The 16,310-nt window shown below is 39.7% G+C and overlaps 1 protein-coding gene and 1 pseudogene across 1 annotated transcript in view; one reads left to right on the top strand and one right to left on the bottom strand.

The window, feature by feature from the left end:
* Positions 1-866: 866 nt before the first annotated feature.
* CHM (CHM Rab escort protein) overlaps positions 867-16,310 on the bottom strand; it is a 208,804-nt gene continuing 193,360 nt past the window's right edge. The window contains exon 15 of the mRNA XM_008272993.4: positions 867-4,108. Within this exon, the coding sequence (XP_008271215.2) occupies positions 3,917-4,108 (192 nt within the window). The 3' untranslated portion in view covers positions 867-3,916. The remainder of the gene's footprint in view (positions 4,109-16,310) is intronic.
* Positions 4,281-4,444, top strand: LOC127485095 (U2 spliceosomal RNA; annotated as a pseudogene).

Below are 16,310 nucleotides of genomic sequence, written 5' to 3'. Positions count from 1 at the left end.
TGTACAGCAAGGACATGTCATTGCAGCTCCACGGCTAAACTGTGCATCAGTGGAAAGAAAAGTGGCCTTCAAAATGTGACTTGTGTTAATTGCTATTTTTAAAAAGCCATCATTAAAGAAGAGAATTCAAACATATCGAAGCACTTGTTTAAAAAAAAAGTGTGAATATTGTATGAACTCCAAGGTGCTTGAAGGATAATACAGCTACTTGTTTAAAAATTCAATTAACCTTATCTTTCTTAAACTTGATTTATTAATAATCTCATAGATAAATTGCCACTTTTAAAGAGTCCTGTTATCTTTTGAATGCATCCTGTCTGAAGAGCTTTGGAAACTACTTGGAACTGACAGAAAATGTCAGTCTGCTTTAATTATTTGATTCAAGAACAAATCATAGTTCAATGAATGATTTCTGCATAAAAAGAACATTAGCAGTCTGTTATCTATTGCAAGAAAGCTGTTGGGGACTCAAAACACCCAGAGAACATTTCAGGTTCTCATTCACTAAGGAAATCTGAAAAACATTTCAGATTCTCATCTTCTATGTGAGAAGTGAAAGAAGTCTGTAGGCAATCAATGCACTGCAAATCATAGCCCAACCTCACAGCCTCTACAGCACTGATTTCAAACAGAATAAGGTTCCATCTGCCTTTATTTGATATTGACATTAATGCTGGCAGCTAGAATAGTTTGCTAAAAACAAACAAAATAACCAAACCCATTGGTTAGAAATAAAACCAACTATACAGCCAAACAATTATTTATTTAAATAACAGTAAAACAAAAAATCAGGTCTAAGACAATCTTTAAGTGCTTGGCATATATACCAACTTTTAATATGTAAAAATTGGATACCACACCTGAAAGGCATTAAAAAGTCTTTATTTCCTCTGAATACTTACTGTTATACTGTGCAAATTTTGAATTCATATTTCATGCTTTTAAAAATACATATGAGAATTCAGAGTAAAAGACATTATTCAAAACCAATGCACATAAATAATTGATTTTCAAGAAAATGGTTTTAATTCCTGCTTGAAAGGATCATTATGATTTAGCAATCAAATCTCAACAATTTGTTTTTTGGAAGTCTTTATAGACGTCTGTGAATCCAGGAATCTACAGTGGTGACAGAAGTTAATCATTAACATGGCCATTATCAGACAAAGGGTTGCTAATCTCAGAAATTACCACCATTCTAGAAGTTACCCTTTAACATAACATAGCCATCACACTATGGACAGCTAAATATCATAGGAGATGAGGAAAACTAATTCTATTTTCCTATAGAAAAATATAAATTATTATATATATGGTTTTCTGGGCAGGCACATCAACTAGAAAAAAAATACCATAGACAAGATTATTTACTGATTGTGTTATCAATCACTATACTGAATGGTTATTATCATTTTTGGTTAATAAACATGCATAACTAAACATTTTCAACACATACATCAAAATGTTTTAATAATAGCAGTTTTTAAAATTTTAAGTTAGATACAGAAAAGTTTGCATTATATACACCATTATTTTTATTCATATGACTTCAGGCTTAAAGTTTTATAGTAAAAGCAATTTTTTTTTACTTAAAACTGAAAACAAACATTTGCAGTAATTAAGATAGCTGAAAAGAAAGCTCTTAATTTCTATTACATTCTGAGGCAACAGGAAATATTTAAACTTCTCTAAGCAGTTGTATATCTTAATTCATCAATAATTTAATCATTATATTCAGGAGCTTTGAAACATTTCAACAGTATTTAATGACCTAGAGGAGAGATTCTGATGCTGGCTGATGTATGAGATGGGTACAATGTGGGCTGGCCCATGAGATCACAAAATATCTCCCTCATTGTTCTGCATATAGACAGCTGCAGTAAGGCTACCAGAATTTTTCTAGTTAAGCTAGGCCTACCCTGATTGTCTATTTACATAAACGTGTATGCTGCATCCAGGAGCCCTAAACTCTGAGACTATAATAAAGTATAATATCTTTATTGGTGCCACTTACTGCAACTGTATTCAGATTCAATAGTCTCTTCTAATGGAACCTTTTATATTGCTGGTATCAAGGGGCAGGACCAATGCCTGATATACTTACAGGTAAGTACTAGGCAGTTGGTGCATGCCTTAGCTAGGTTTCAGGAAAGATGATTTGACTTTTGATCTGCATAACTATAGCAAAGTAGGTTATAATGTGATTCTACTGTCCCTGATTTGTGTGACAATATAAAAGGGGAAAAGAGGGAAAGAGGGGGCTAAAGAGAGAGGAGAGGGGCTGTACACTGGGAGGCGGGGATAGGAGCAGCCCAAGAGGCTAGGAAGTTTTTCCTTCTAGATTCAGCCATTATCTGCAGGGGTTGGAAGGTGAGGCAAGAGCTACATTCCTTGGTTCTTCCATTTCTATGAATCTAGGACCCGGCACAGCTAGCTTCAAGACCTTCTCTGGAACCTGGTTAGGTCAGGGACTGGCTGAGCTGAGGTGTAAGAACTATGTGCTTTCCACTAGAGTCATGGCCCCTTGACAGATAATCCAGGCCAGAGCTTGCAACAAGAACCTTTGCTTATTTACTTACAGGCAGTTGCAAATCCAAACTATTGCTCAAAAAAAGTAGACCATCAGAGCTTGGCATTTGGGAAAATTTAAATATAGGCACTATCATTGTAAGTACAGTTGCTGATTGTACAGCTCTAACATTTTTATGTGGGGTGTATAGTAGGGTTTATCAACTGTCCTACTCTATTCAGAGTCCTTGGTGGTTTAAGGTTGACCTATCAGAAAAGGAATATGAAGAATTTATAGTGTTTCCCTTATAGGATTTCAAAACTATAATTCCATGTATTACCATGTTTACTGGTCTAAAAGACATTAAAACACTAATTTATGAAACATTTTCATTTAAGAAATTGAATGCAATAAAAACACTAATTTATCTTCTTGGGGAGTTGACAGCAATTTTTTGCTACATGAGATTTCTGACATTCATCCCCAAGCCAACAACAACAACAAAAAAAACGCAGAAACAACTTTCTTTCAGTAAAAGCATCCTAAGGATGGTACTATGTTTATCATTATAGTCATTGTCATACAGTAGGCAGGGTATTACTATTTCTATTTTTACATATGGAGAAACTGGAGCCCAGAAATTAAACAATTTGCTTAATATCATAAGCAGCAGAGCCAGGACTAAATTAGGTCTCTAGACAATTAGACTAGTATTCCAGGTAGTTGTCTGGACAGAATCTCCAAATACCAATGAGCCTATCCTAACCTCTCCTTCCATTCTTTCATTTCTTTATTATTGAGTTTACCCAGTGTGTAGATGATTCACATACAAATATCACAACTAATATTAAAAATACTACCAAGTAATGGACTTATGATTTATAAAAATATCCAAACATCCTAATATCTTCAATACATCTCAACAGAGAAAACAAATCTATTCCAAACACAGGCTAGGCTGCTGCCTGGATCATGATACTTGAATATGTACGCTTTCATCATTTATGTCATGATGCTCATATCCACAAAGGAAATGTGTTAGCTGATTCTGAAGCTGTGGCTTTCAAACCAAGGTACAAAGTGACAAACTAATGTGCTAACAGCACAGAATTACTGACAATGCATAGGACTGCTGTATTCCTGGGAATCACTCCATTTCTAATTTCATCTGCTTATCTCACAGGTTTAACATAGGCAAATTAATGTGCTTTAGAAGTATTCTGTGTTCTTGGAATGTCCTCTTCAAGACAAAAAATCCCCTTTAGGATTTCTATGACCTGTTTCTCCTTGTAATTCTATGTGTCAATTGGTCGCTGCTTTCTAATACTTCTCAAAACAGTTGCTCCATCAAGAAAACTGAGGCCAAGAGGATTTCAAAAGCAAGGTGTCTAGTTTTGTGTGTATGTGTTATTCAGAGGGTGCCTGTGGGTTTTCCAGGTTTGCACTTTCCTCCGGAGTCTCTGAGTTGGCCTCTGGTATGGCAATGGACTCTGAAGCCCCTGGTTGTGAACTGTCTCCATCAAGTATGATGTCTTCAGGATTTGGCGGGGGTGGACAGAAGTCTTCATTGGGGTAGATTTGCTGGAAAAGTGTTTCCGCCTGGCCAGGGTAAAAAGGACAAACTAGTTTTGAAACATCAACCTTAAACCTATGTGCATTTCTAGAACCATCTAAAAAAATTAGTGGTACACTTAAACATTTCGTTAACTGGATTGCAGCACTATACCAGCATATATAACCTTGTAAAAATCAGTTTTCAGATTCCTAGGACATTACTTCTCGGCCTTTTGGCTTAGATCAAGTGTAGAATCCTAGGATACTTCTCTCTCTAATTCTACACATGCATTCAGGCCCATTCTTCAAGGATGAGTGCTGAAAATTTAAGCATATTTCTTCTATATATCAAGAGAAATATAATTTTCCTTAATACTCTTTGTATAATTTCCCATAGAGCCTATTTATAACATTCAAACAGCCTAATTTAGCACATAATATTTTTAACAAGTCATTGGACAACACAAGACAGTTCTTCATTATTTACCCAACTAGTTGCTTTTCTGATACAAATTCCCTCTGCTGAGGGCTTTAAGGAATGTAGCACAATGTTTAAGCTCATGAACTCTGAACATATGGCCTCAGTGCAAATGCTGGTTTGGCCACTTAGACAGCTATGTGATTTGGGGAAAGCTTATTCAACTTCTGAGCCTTGGCTTTCTCATCTATAAAATGGCATCAAAATAAGCTTCTATATATGGAAACTATTATTATTACTAATAAAAGTAAAAATGTTAAGATTTAAGCTGATCTTAGTATGGCAGGGTAAGAAAACAAAAAAGTAAATTTGATCTTAACTAAATACATACATACAAACACACATATTTATATATGGGGGAAGAACAGTACTTGAGGTAGATAGCATTGCTACTCTAAAACACAGTCCCACTTTTATTAGATGAATATACCTCAATGTCAAGTACAGATACTGCTATGCTAGAGAACTTACATTTTATCCTGCTGGTAAAAGGGAATTATTAAAGGTTTTAAGATATATTTACTGCTTTTTCCTTCTGTCTGATGTACACATAAGGTCATCCAAGAGTTGACAAACTTTGGCCCACAGGCCTAATTTAGACTGCTGTTTTTAGTAAATAAAATTTTATTCAAACACAGTCACATCCCCTCATTTGCTCATTCACTGCTTTTGCACTACAAGGGCAGAGTTGAATAGCTGTGAGAGAGACCATGTAGGCTGCCAAACCTAAAATATTCACGATCTGGCTATCAACAATTCGCAAATATCAGGTGATATTTTTAAAATTATTTTTATTTATTTATTTATTTATTTGACAGATAGAGTTAGACAGTGAGAGAGACAGAGAGAAAGGTCTTCCTTCCATTGGTTCACCCTCCAATGGCCGCTGTGGCCGGCGCACCACGCTGATCCGAAGCCAGGAGCCAGGTGCCTCCTCCTGGTCTCCCATGTGGGTGCAGGGCCCAAGCACTTGGGCCATCCTCCACTGCACTCCCGGGCAACAGCAGAGAGCTGGACTGGAAGAGGAGCAACCGGGACAGAATCCAGTGCCCCGAACAGGACTAGAACCTGGTGTGCCGGCGCCGCAAGCAGAGGATTAGCCTATTGAGCAGTGGCACTGGCCTAATACACTTTCTAAAATACTCCTTGATGTTGCATTTTGGGCTGGTGTAGGTATTTTTTTTTTTTATTTTTTAAAGATTTATTTGAAAGAGTTACACAGAGAGCAAAGAGGCAGAGAGAGAGTGAGTCTTCCATCCGCTAGTTCACTCCCCAATTGGCTACAATGGCCGGAGCTGCATTGATCCAAAGCCAGGAGCTTCTTCCTGGTCTCCCATGTGGGTGCAGGGACCCAAGGACTTGGCTCATCTCAAACTACTTTCCCAGGCCAGAGTAGAGAGCTGGATCGAAGTAGAGCAGCTGGGACTCGAACTGGCGCCCATATGGGATGCTGGTACTGCAGGTGGCAGCTTTACCCGCTACACCACAGTGCCAATCTGAGGTGTTATTCTTTATACCTGGCATGTTTCAGTTCTCTGATTTGAATCTGGAATAGCTACTCATCTCTTATATCGTTCCATGTCCCTGACTTCTAGACAGAGCTTATTTGCCCTTCTGTGTTTCATCTAGACTTTGGATATTCTTATGCTAGTGTGTATAGCAGACTACACTGTCATTTGTTTTCATACTTTTCTTCTTTGCTAGATAGTGATTCCTCCAAGATGACAAGGACTTTTAGTTAACTCTTGATTCTTAGTACCACGCGTGAATAGAATATAATTTTATCATATATATGAAAGAACTTTTAAGACTGTATTATAAAAACACTGAGCATAGGTGGCCAGCACTGTGGTACAGTGGGCAAAGTCACTGCCTGTGATACTGACATCCCATATTGGCACTGGTTCGAGTACCGGCTGTTCCACTTCTGATCCATCTCCCTGCTAATGGGCCCAGGAAAGCAGTGGAAGATGGCTTAAGTCCTTTGGTGCCTGCACCCATGTGGGCAACCTGGATGAAGCTCCTGGCTTTGGTCTGGCCCAGTCCTGGTTATTGTAGCCATTTAGGAAGCAAACCAGTGAATGGAAGATCTTGCTGCCTCTCTGTTACTCTGCCTTTCATATAAATAAATCATTTTCTTTTTTCAAAAAACACTGAACATAAATATTATAATCATTAATACTACTAATTTTACTTCTATGCCAGTTCCTTTATGTTTATCATCCTGTCTGCCTATTGCTTCTTCCCTGTAGGAGAGATTTTTTTCCTAAACCCCCAGTCCTCATGGCTAGTTTCCTCTGTTTCCATATTTGCCCATCATTAACAACTTGCTTCCTAAGATCAACACTAGTTGCTAGCTACTTATTGATCTTTCTGTTACTTGTGTTCCAACTGGTGTGGAAGTCCTGTCTTCAGCCCATGGGCCACAGGCGCTCACTAAAGTCAATTTACTATAAGCCAGAATGTAGCCTTTCCCCTTTCTCTTTAACTGAGGAAGACTTCTCTAGAAGGTCTATCTTTTTTTTTTTTTTTGACAGGCAGAGTGGACACTGAGAAAGAGAGACAGAGACTTCCTTTTCCATTGGTTCACCCTCCAATGGCCGCTGCGGTTGGTGCACTGTGGCCAGCACATTGCGCTGATCCGAAGCTAGGAGCCAGGTGCTTCTCCTGGTCTCCCATGGGGTGCAGGGCCCAAGCACTTGGGCCATCCTCCACTGCCCTCCCGGGCCACAGCAGAGAGCTGGACTGGAAGAGGGGCAACCGGGACAGAATCCAGCACCCCAACCGGGACTAGAACCCGGTGTGCCGGCGCCGTAGGCGGAGGATTAGCCTAGTGAGCTGCCGCGCTGGCCTCTAGAAGGTCTATCTAATGAGTCTCAGTTTGCTGTATTTTGTTTGCCAACTACACCCAGTTCTAATCCCAAAATCCTCCTCCTCTTTTAAAACCATAAACTAGATCAAAGAGTGCTTAGTTTCATATGGTTAAAAACAATGTTAAAAGGCTAATTATTTGTGGCTTGCTTTCCTGATACTGCCAAGTACATAAAGGATACAATGAGTTATTTAAAACATCCTATGTTTATTTATCTACATAAATGAAAAATAAACACTTTGTCAGTCTAGCACTTTAATGTATTTAGGATGTATCCTGATACCCAGGTTGAAAGCATAGCACACTAGAAGAGTTTAGAAGTACTGGATCCAAGAGACTTGAATTGAAATCTTGGCTCAAAAACTTACTAGGTGTGTGACCACTGAATGAGTTATTTTGCCCCTTTGAGTCTTAGCTTCTTCATCTGTAAAACCAGAATGTCACAAACACTTACCTACTATGGTTGTTTTGAGAAACAAATAAGGTAATACACATGAGGTGCTAGGGATAAATGTCTGACACACAGACAATGCTCAAATGAAAATTTCCCTCTCCCGCAATGGCATGAGAAACTGAATGGGACTATAATGTATGAACAACTTAATGGTTAATACAATTTATCAAGCTAACTCTAAACTTAAAAATGTACTGTGGGAGCCAGTGTTGTGGCAAATGGGGTAGAGCTGCTGCCTGCAATGCCAGCATCCCATATGGGTGCTGGATGGAGTCCCAGCTGCTCCAACTCTGATGCAGCTCCCTGCAAATGCCCTGGGAAAAGGAGTAGAGGATGGCCCACGTATTTAGGGCCCTGCCACCAGTGTGGGAGACCTGGATGAAGCTCCTGGCTTCAGCCTGGCCCAGCCCTGGCTGATGCAACCATCTAGGGAGTGAACTAGCAGATGGAAGATCTCTCATGTAACTCTTTCAAATAAGTAAATCTTATAAAAAACAAAACAAAACAAATGGACTGTGTACCAAAACAGTGAGTTGCTAATTTGTAGTACAAAGTAGTATTGTACATTGTTCTAAAGTCGCCAGCCCAAACTAACATAAGCTAATTTATTCAGTCTTGTTCTTATGGTATTGACAGTTCCTAATGCAGACCCATTTATTTGCTGCCTACAAGAAAGACATCTCACCAACAAAGAGGCATGCAGACTGAAGGTGAAAGGATGGAAAAAGATATCCCATGCTAACAGAAACAAAAAAAAGAACTGATGTAACCATCCTAATATCAGACAAAATAGACTTTAACACAAAAACTGTCAAAAGAGACAAAGAAGGGCACTATGCAATGATTAAGGGATCAATTCAATGGGAAAATGTATATGCACCCAATTACAGGGCACCTGGCCATTTAAAAGAAATGTTAATGGATCTAAAGGGAGACATAGACTCCAATACAATAGTAATGGGGGACTTCAATACCTCACTTTCAGCAATGGACAGGTCAACCAGAGAGAAAATCTGCAAGGAACAGCAGAGCTAATTGACACTATACATCAAATGGCCCTAACAGATATCTACAGAAATTTTCATCCTGCAGATACAGAATACACATTCTTCTTACCAGTGCATGGAAGTTTCTCTAGGATAGACCACATGCTAAGCCATAAAGCAAGTCTCAAAAAAATCAAAGCAAATTCAAAAAAATCAAAATGATACCACGCACCTTTTCTGATCTCAATGGAATGAAGCCTGAAACCAACAACTCATAAATCTTTAGATCACATGCAAACACATGGAGACTGAACATGCGTCTTAATGAACAGTGGGTCACAAAAGAAATCAAAAAAAATAAATAAAAAATTTTTGGAAATGAATGAAGACTACAATACATCACATCAAAACTGATGGGAATTTTTTGGACACAGGTACATAGTAGCTGCCCCAGCTTATGTGCACACATCCAGCAATTGTTGGGGTCACCCTCCACCTAGTCAGCAGGAGCACCCACAGCAATCCAAAAGCAACTGAAGTAGACAGTCTCCACTGTGCCAGCTGTATCCGCCTGACAACAGGAGGGGAAAGGTAACCATGCCTACAGAAGGGAAGTGCCACCTTCAGGACTCTTCTAGGTGCCCAGCAGAAATGTGAAGTGAGCAGGACTGTGGCTGGTAGGTATTGTGCATGCCTGTGAACCAGAGATCTTAGCAAAGAGAAAAATCAGTGTTCACCATTGACATTAAAACTGTTTGGGGCTGGCGCCGTGGCTCACTAGGCTAATCCTCCGCCTTGTGGCACCAGCACACCGGGTTCTAGTCCCGGTCGGGGCGCCGGATTCTGTCCCGGTTGCCCCTCTTCCAGTCCAGCTCTCTGCTGTGGCCCGGGAGTGCAGTGGAGGATGGCCCAGGTGCTTGGGCCCTGCACCCACATGGGAGACCAGGAGAAGCACCTGGCTCCTGCCATCGGATCAGCGCGGTGCACCGGCCGCGGCGGCCATTGGAGGGTGAACCAATGGCAAAAGGAAGACCTTTCGCTCTGTCTCTCTTTCTCAGTGTCCACTCTGCCTGTCAAAAATAAAAACTGTTTGGAAGAACAAGACTTGATACAGTGGGCTGGAGCACACACAGACAGCAGCCCTGGGAGCATCCCAGTCCCCCTGAAGTTGGGACAGGCTAGCAGGGCGGAGTGGCTCCACTTGTACTCCTTGACCCTGAGAGCCTTGGGTGCTGAGACTGAGAAAACACAGTGGTTGCATGAGAGGAGACAGAGTGTAGCTGGGTTCTGGGCAACCACAGAGTGTCGTGGCACACTCTCAGAGCTCCTTGGTTGCCAAGAGCAGTTTACAGCAGAGGGAATGGTGCTCACAGGAACAACTGTGCAGATTGTATGTGCAGTTCATATGGTGACGTGGATGAGTGAACACACCTGGGCATTCCTCAGCTTGGAAGAGGAGGAGTGGTTGCACCAACAGAGGTGGTAACTCCTCTCTATCCAGTGAGCCAGAAGAAAGCTATTTGGGTGTTACCCCAGATACCTGCCCCATCCTGGAACAATAACCAGAATGCCATGGCCATAACTCACAACACACCTATTGGTATTCAATGAAAGCATACATATTCCACTAAGCCACAGAGGCATAGTTCAAAGATAAAAAGCCATCAGAGTAAAAAAAAATCCACAAATGTCTACAAATAAATGCAAAAATTCAAGAAAGAAGAATAAGGAAGACAGTATGACCTCCACAAAGAAGTACAAAAACATTTCAATATTAGAATGTGAAGATGAAGAGATTGAGGAAATGCCTGAAATGGAATTAAAAAAAAAAAACTAGTTATAAGATTACTCAAAAGTAATCAGAAACAAATCCACAAGCTAAGGAAAACCGTATATGAGATGAATGAAAATTTAAGAGAAATCAAAATGAAATACTAGAAATGAAGAATTCAATAGATCAAATAAAAAATGCAGTGGAAAGCAGAGTTTGTTGAGGCAGAAGAAATTTTACAGTCAGACCAATAATAAGAAGAAAAAATTAGAAAACCGAAAAACAGTGTTGGAGATATATGGGATACTATCAAATGACTTAACACATGTGCCTGAAGGAGTGGAAAAGAGAAGGGAATAGAAGGCCTACTTAGTGAAATAATTAGAGAAAATTTCCCTAACTTGGAGAAAGAAAGGAGCATCCATATACAGGAAGCACACAGAACTAACAGATATGACCAGAAAAGATCTTCACCATGACAAACAGTACTCAAACTTTCAAAGTAAAGCATAAAGAAAAATACTCTAAAATATGCACGAGAGAAACACCAGATTACCTTCAGAGGATGTCCAATTTAAACTCAGAGCTGACTTCTCATCAGAAACCCTACAGGCTAGAAGACAACAGCAAGATATAGTCCAAATCTTAAGAGAAAAAAATTGTCAACCCAGAATACTATAGCCTGCAAAGCTCTCATTTATGAATGTACGTGAAATAAAGACCTTCGACAACAAACAGGAATTGAAAGAATTTGTCATTATGCACCCCGCCTTACAAAAGAGTATCTATACATGGAAAAAACAGAAAGAAACCCACCATCATGAAAGAACGCAAAGAGAAAATCCCCCAGTAAAAGTACAAAAGAAATCCAAGATAAACAATAGGAATATTCATGGAAAGATGGCAGGGCAAAGTAGTTACTTATCAATAGTTACCTTGAATGTAAATGGCCTCAAGTCTCCAGTTAAAAGATAGACTGGCTGAATGAATTAAATACAAGACCCATCTATTTGCTGCCTACTAGAAACACACCTCACCAACAAAGATACATGCAGACTGAAAGTGAAGGGACAGAAAAAGATATTCCATGTGAATGGAAAAAAAGGGGGGAGTGTAGCCATCCTAATATTGGTCAAAATAGACTTTAACACAAAAAAACTGTTAAAAGAGACAAAGAACACTATGTAATGATTAATGGTGGTAATTATAATTAATGGTGGATCAATATAACAGGAAGCTGTGACTATAATAAATGTATACACATCCAATTATAGGGATCCTGGGTATTTAAAAGATGTTAACAGATCTAAAAGAAGACATAGACTCTAATACAATAGTAATGGGGGGGGGGCACTGTGGCATAGCAGGCAAAGCTGTTGCCTGCAGTGCCGGCATCCCATATGGACGCTGGTTCGAGTCTCAGCTGCTCCACTTCCAATCCAGCTATCTGCTATGGCCTGGGAAAGCAGTACAAGATGGACCAAGTCTTTGGGCCCCTGAATCCACATGAGAGACCTGGAAGAAGCTCCTGGCTTTAGATCGGCACACCTCCAACCACTGTGGCCAATTGGGGAGTGAACAGCAGATGAAAGACCTCTCTCTCTCTCTCTCTGCCTCTCCTCTCTCTGTGTAACTCTGACTTCATATAAATAAATAAATCTTTTTAAAAAAAGCTACAAAGACACCTTTCTTTTTCTTTTTTCTTGGCAGAGTGGACAGTGAGAGAGAGAGACAGAGAGAAAGGTCTTCCTTTGCCGTTGGTTCACCCTCCAATGGCTGCCGCGGCCGGCGCGCTGCAACCAGCGCACCACGCTGATCCGATGGCAGGAGCCAGGAGCCAGGTGCTTTTCCTGGTCTCCCATGGGGTACAGGACCCAAGCACCTGGGCCATCCTCCACTGCACTCCCTGGCCACAGCAGAGAGCTGGACTGGAAGAGGGCAACCGAGACAGAATCCAGCGCCCCGACCGGGACTAGAACCCGGTGTGCTGGCGCCGCTAGGCGGAGGATTAGCCTAGTGAGCCGCGGCGCTGGCCTAAAAGACACCTTTCTTAAAAATAGTAATAGGGGACTCCAATACCCCACTTTCAGCAATGGAGAGATCAACCAGACAGAAAATCAAAAAAGAAACCACAGAGCTAATTGACACTATGGACCAAATAGACCTAACGATTATCTACAGAAATTTTCATCCTACAGTTGCAGAGTACACATTCTTCTTAGTAGTGCATGGAACTTTCTCCAGGATAGACCATATATTATGCTATAAAGCAAGTCTCACTAAGTTCAAAAAAATCAAAATCAAACCATGCACCTTCTCTGATCACAGTGGATTGAAGCTTGAAACCAACAACTCAAGAATCTCACAAACATATGCAAACAAATGGAGACTGAACAACATGTTCCTAAATGAACAGTGGGTAATAGAAGAGAAACTAAAAAATTTCTGGAAACGAATGAAGATGACAATACCTCAAATCAAAACTTATGGGATGGGGCTGGCACCATGGCATAGTAGGTTAATCCTCTGCCTGCAGCACCAGCATCCCATATGGATGCCAGTTCTAGTCCTAGCTGCTCCACTTCCAATCCAGCTCTCTGCTATGGCCTGAGAAAGCAGTATAAGGTGGCCCAAGTCCTTGGGCCCGTGCACCCACATGGGAGACCGGGAAGAAGCACCTGGCTTCGGATTGGTGCAGCTCTGGCTGTTGCGGCCATTTGGGGAGTGAACCAATGGACGGAAGACCTTTCTCTCTGTCTCTCCCTCTCACGGTCTGTAACTCTACCTCTTAAATAAATAAATAAAATCTTTAAAAAAAGAAAACTTATGGGATACAGCAAAAGCAGTGTTAAGAGGGAAGTTTATAGCAATCAGTGCCTACACCAAGAAACTGGAAAGTCACCAAATAAATGAGCTGTCAGTGCATCTCAAGGACCTAGAAAAAAAAAAACACACAACAAACCAAACCCCAAATTAGTAGGAGGAAATAAAAAATTAAGGAAGAAATAAGAAAATTGAAACAAAAAAATACAAAAGATAAATAAAATGAAGAGCTGGCTTTTTGAAAAAAATCTTTACTTAATGTATGCTAAACTGATCTTCTGTATATAAAGAGAATCGAAAATGAATCTTGATGTGAATGGAAGGGGAGAGGGAGTGGGAAAGGGGAGGGTTGCGGGTGGGAGGGACGTTATGGGGGGGAAGCCATTGTAATCCATAAGCTGTACTTTGGAAATTTATATTCATTAAATAAAAGTTAAAAAAATAAACAAAATTGACACATCAGCCCAACTAACCACAAAAAAGAGGGAGAAGACTCAATTCAACAAAATCAGAGATGAATAAAGGAAATGTAAAAACAGACACCAAAGAAATAAAAATAATCATCAGTAATTACTACAAAGAGCTGTATGCCAACAAATCGGGAAACCCAGAAGAAATGGATAGATTCCTAGACACATACAGCCTACCTGAATTGAGCCACGAAGACACAGAAAACCTAAACAGACCAATAACCAAGACGGAAATGCAATTAGTAATAAAGACCCTCCCAACAAAGAAAAGCCCAGGACCAGATGGCTTCATTGCTGAGTTCAACCAGACATTTAAAGAAGAACTAATTCCAATTCTTTTTAAGCTATTCAAAACAACTGAAAGGAAAGGAATCCTCCCAAACACCTTCTATGAAGGCAGCATCACCTTAATTCCTAAAGCTGAAAAAGATACAACAATGAAAGTGAACTACAGGCCAATCTCTCTGATGAACACTGACACAAAAATCTTTAACAAAATACTAAAATACAAAAATCAGCATGTGAGATAGTTATCTGTACAACCCCAGGTTTACTGCAGCTCAGTTCAAAATAGCTAAGATATGGAATCAATCTAAATGCCCATCAACTGAAGACTGGATAAAGAAATTAGGGGATATGCAAATCATGGAATACTACACAGTCGTAAAAAAAACTGGAAAGTATTATACTCAGTGAAATAAGCCAGTCTCAAAAGGAAAAATACCATGTTCTTCCTGAACTGTGGTAACTAATAGAGTACCTAAAAGGTAATCTATAGAAGTGAAATTGTTATTTTTGAGATGTAATGACTTTGAACAGTCCTTGTCTTGACTGTTGAGAAACATTTTTTTCATATTATTTCCTGAACTCTTTACTTAATAGAGTTGATCTTATTATGTGTAAAGTTAATTGAAAATAGATCTAAGTAAAAAATAAGAATGTGGATAAGAGAGGGAGGAGGAAGAAAGGTGAGAAGAATCACTATGTTCCTAAGTTTGTATTTGTGAAATGCATGGTTTGTGTATCTTAAAAGGTAAAATAAATAAGTAAATAAAAGATCATTGTTGAACTAAAAAAAGGATGATGTACTAGAGTTAGAAACCAGGTTACCTGATTAAACTGTCCATTTACAAAGATTATCAAGGCCCTTTAAAATATGTATAACATTTCTCCCAAAACTAACCTAAGAGTTTAAAAGCTACGTGACAAATTTAAAACTATTTACATTTAATAACATGATAATTACTACCAAATCTAGCTTATACTGTTTTCTACTGTGATAACACTTTACCCCTGAAGGTTATCTACTTGGGAAGCAAATTATCTCATAATAGGCCAGCACTGCGGCTCACTGGGCTGGTCCTCCGCCTGCGGCGCCGGCATCCCAGGTTCTAGTCCCAGTTGGGGCGCCAGTTCTATCCCGGTTACTCCTCTTCCAGTCCAGCTCTCTGCTGTGGCCCGGGAAGGCAGTGGAGGATGGCCCAAGTCCTTGGGCCCTGCATCCACATGGGAATCCATGAGGAAGCACCTGGCTCCTTGCTTCCGATCGGCACAGCATGCCAGCAGTAGTGGCCATTTAGGGGGTGAACCAACGGAAGGAAGACCTCTCTGTCACTCTCTCTGTCTAACTCTGCCTGTCAAAAAAAAAATTATCGCATGATAAAATTATCCCTTAATTACAATCATTTAGCAAACAGTTTAGATCACATTTAAGACTTGTATAATAAGCCGTTATTGAAGGGGCCTTTCAGTTTGGTTTACAAAAATAAATACATATGCAGGGATAAAAATGACCTAAGTTACCTGGCTAAAAACTTCTTCGCAATTTTTGCTTGCAAAAAATTAGATCAAAGTAAAAATGAGTTGTTCATTTTGAAGATTCTGAACCATCCTGAATTCCTTTAAACTCATAGAATGAATGGTGATTGAAAATGTAACTTCCTGCTTTTGTCTGATGCCATTGACTGAGCATGATTCTCTAGGATCATCATTAGACCCTGAAGATGAGACATAGAGAATTTTGGCCATGCTTATGATTCAAAGCTTTGCTACTATGATTACCAATTAAAAGTCCAAGAAGGACATTTCTATGAGATCTCCAACAATGGTGGCAATCAAAGTTCTACCTGTGGTCTTAGAACAACATTGAATTACCCATTGTGTAATTCAATAGACAGATGTGCTAGCTCTGCCTGTGAAGGTTAGATTTTATCCTCAAAAAGATTTTCTGATTTTTCCTTACTTATTTTGGTTTAAGATTTTGACATCCATGCATATGAAGGTTTTTTTTTAAAGTTCAAGGAAAATTCCTATTTAAAAATAAACACTGTACGGATTTCAAAATGGTCTGTACCAAAATAAACTTATCTTTCAATATCATTTTCCATGAACTT

Source organism: Oryctolagus cuniculus, chromosome X (assembly GCF_964237555.1).
Source record: "Oryctolagus cuniculus chromosome X, mOryCun1.1, whole genome shotgun sequence".
NCBI classification, from domain to species: domain Eukaryota; kingdom Metazoa; phylum Chordata; class Mammalia; order Lagomorpha; family Leporidae; genus Oryctolagus; species Oryctolagus cuniculus.
The sequence above is the reverse complement of the archived record's forward strand: the minus strand, read 5'-3'. Positions and strand labels throughout refer to the sequence as shown.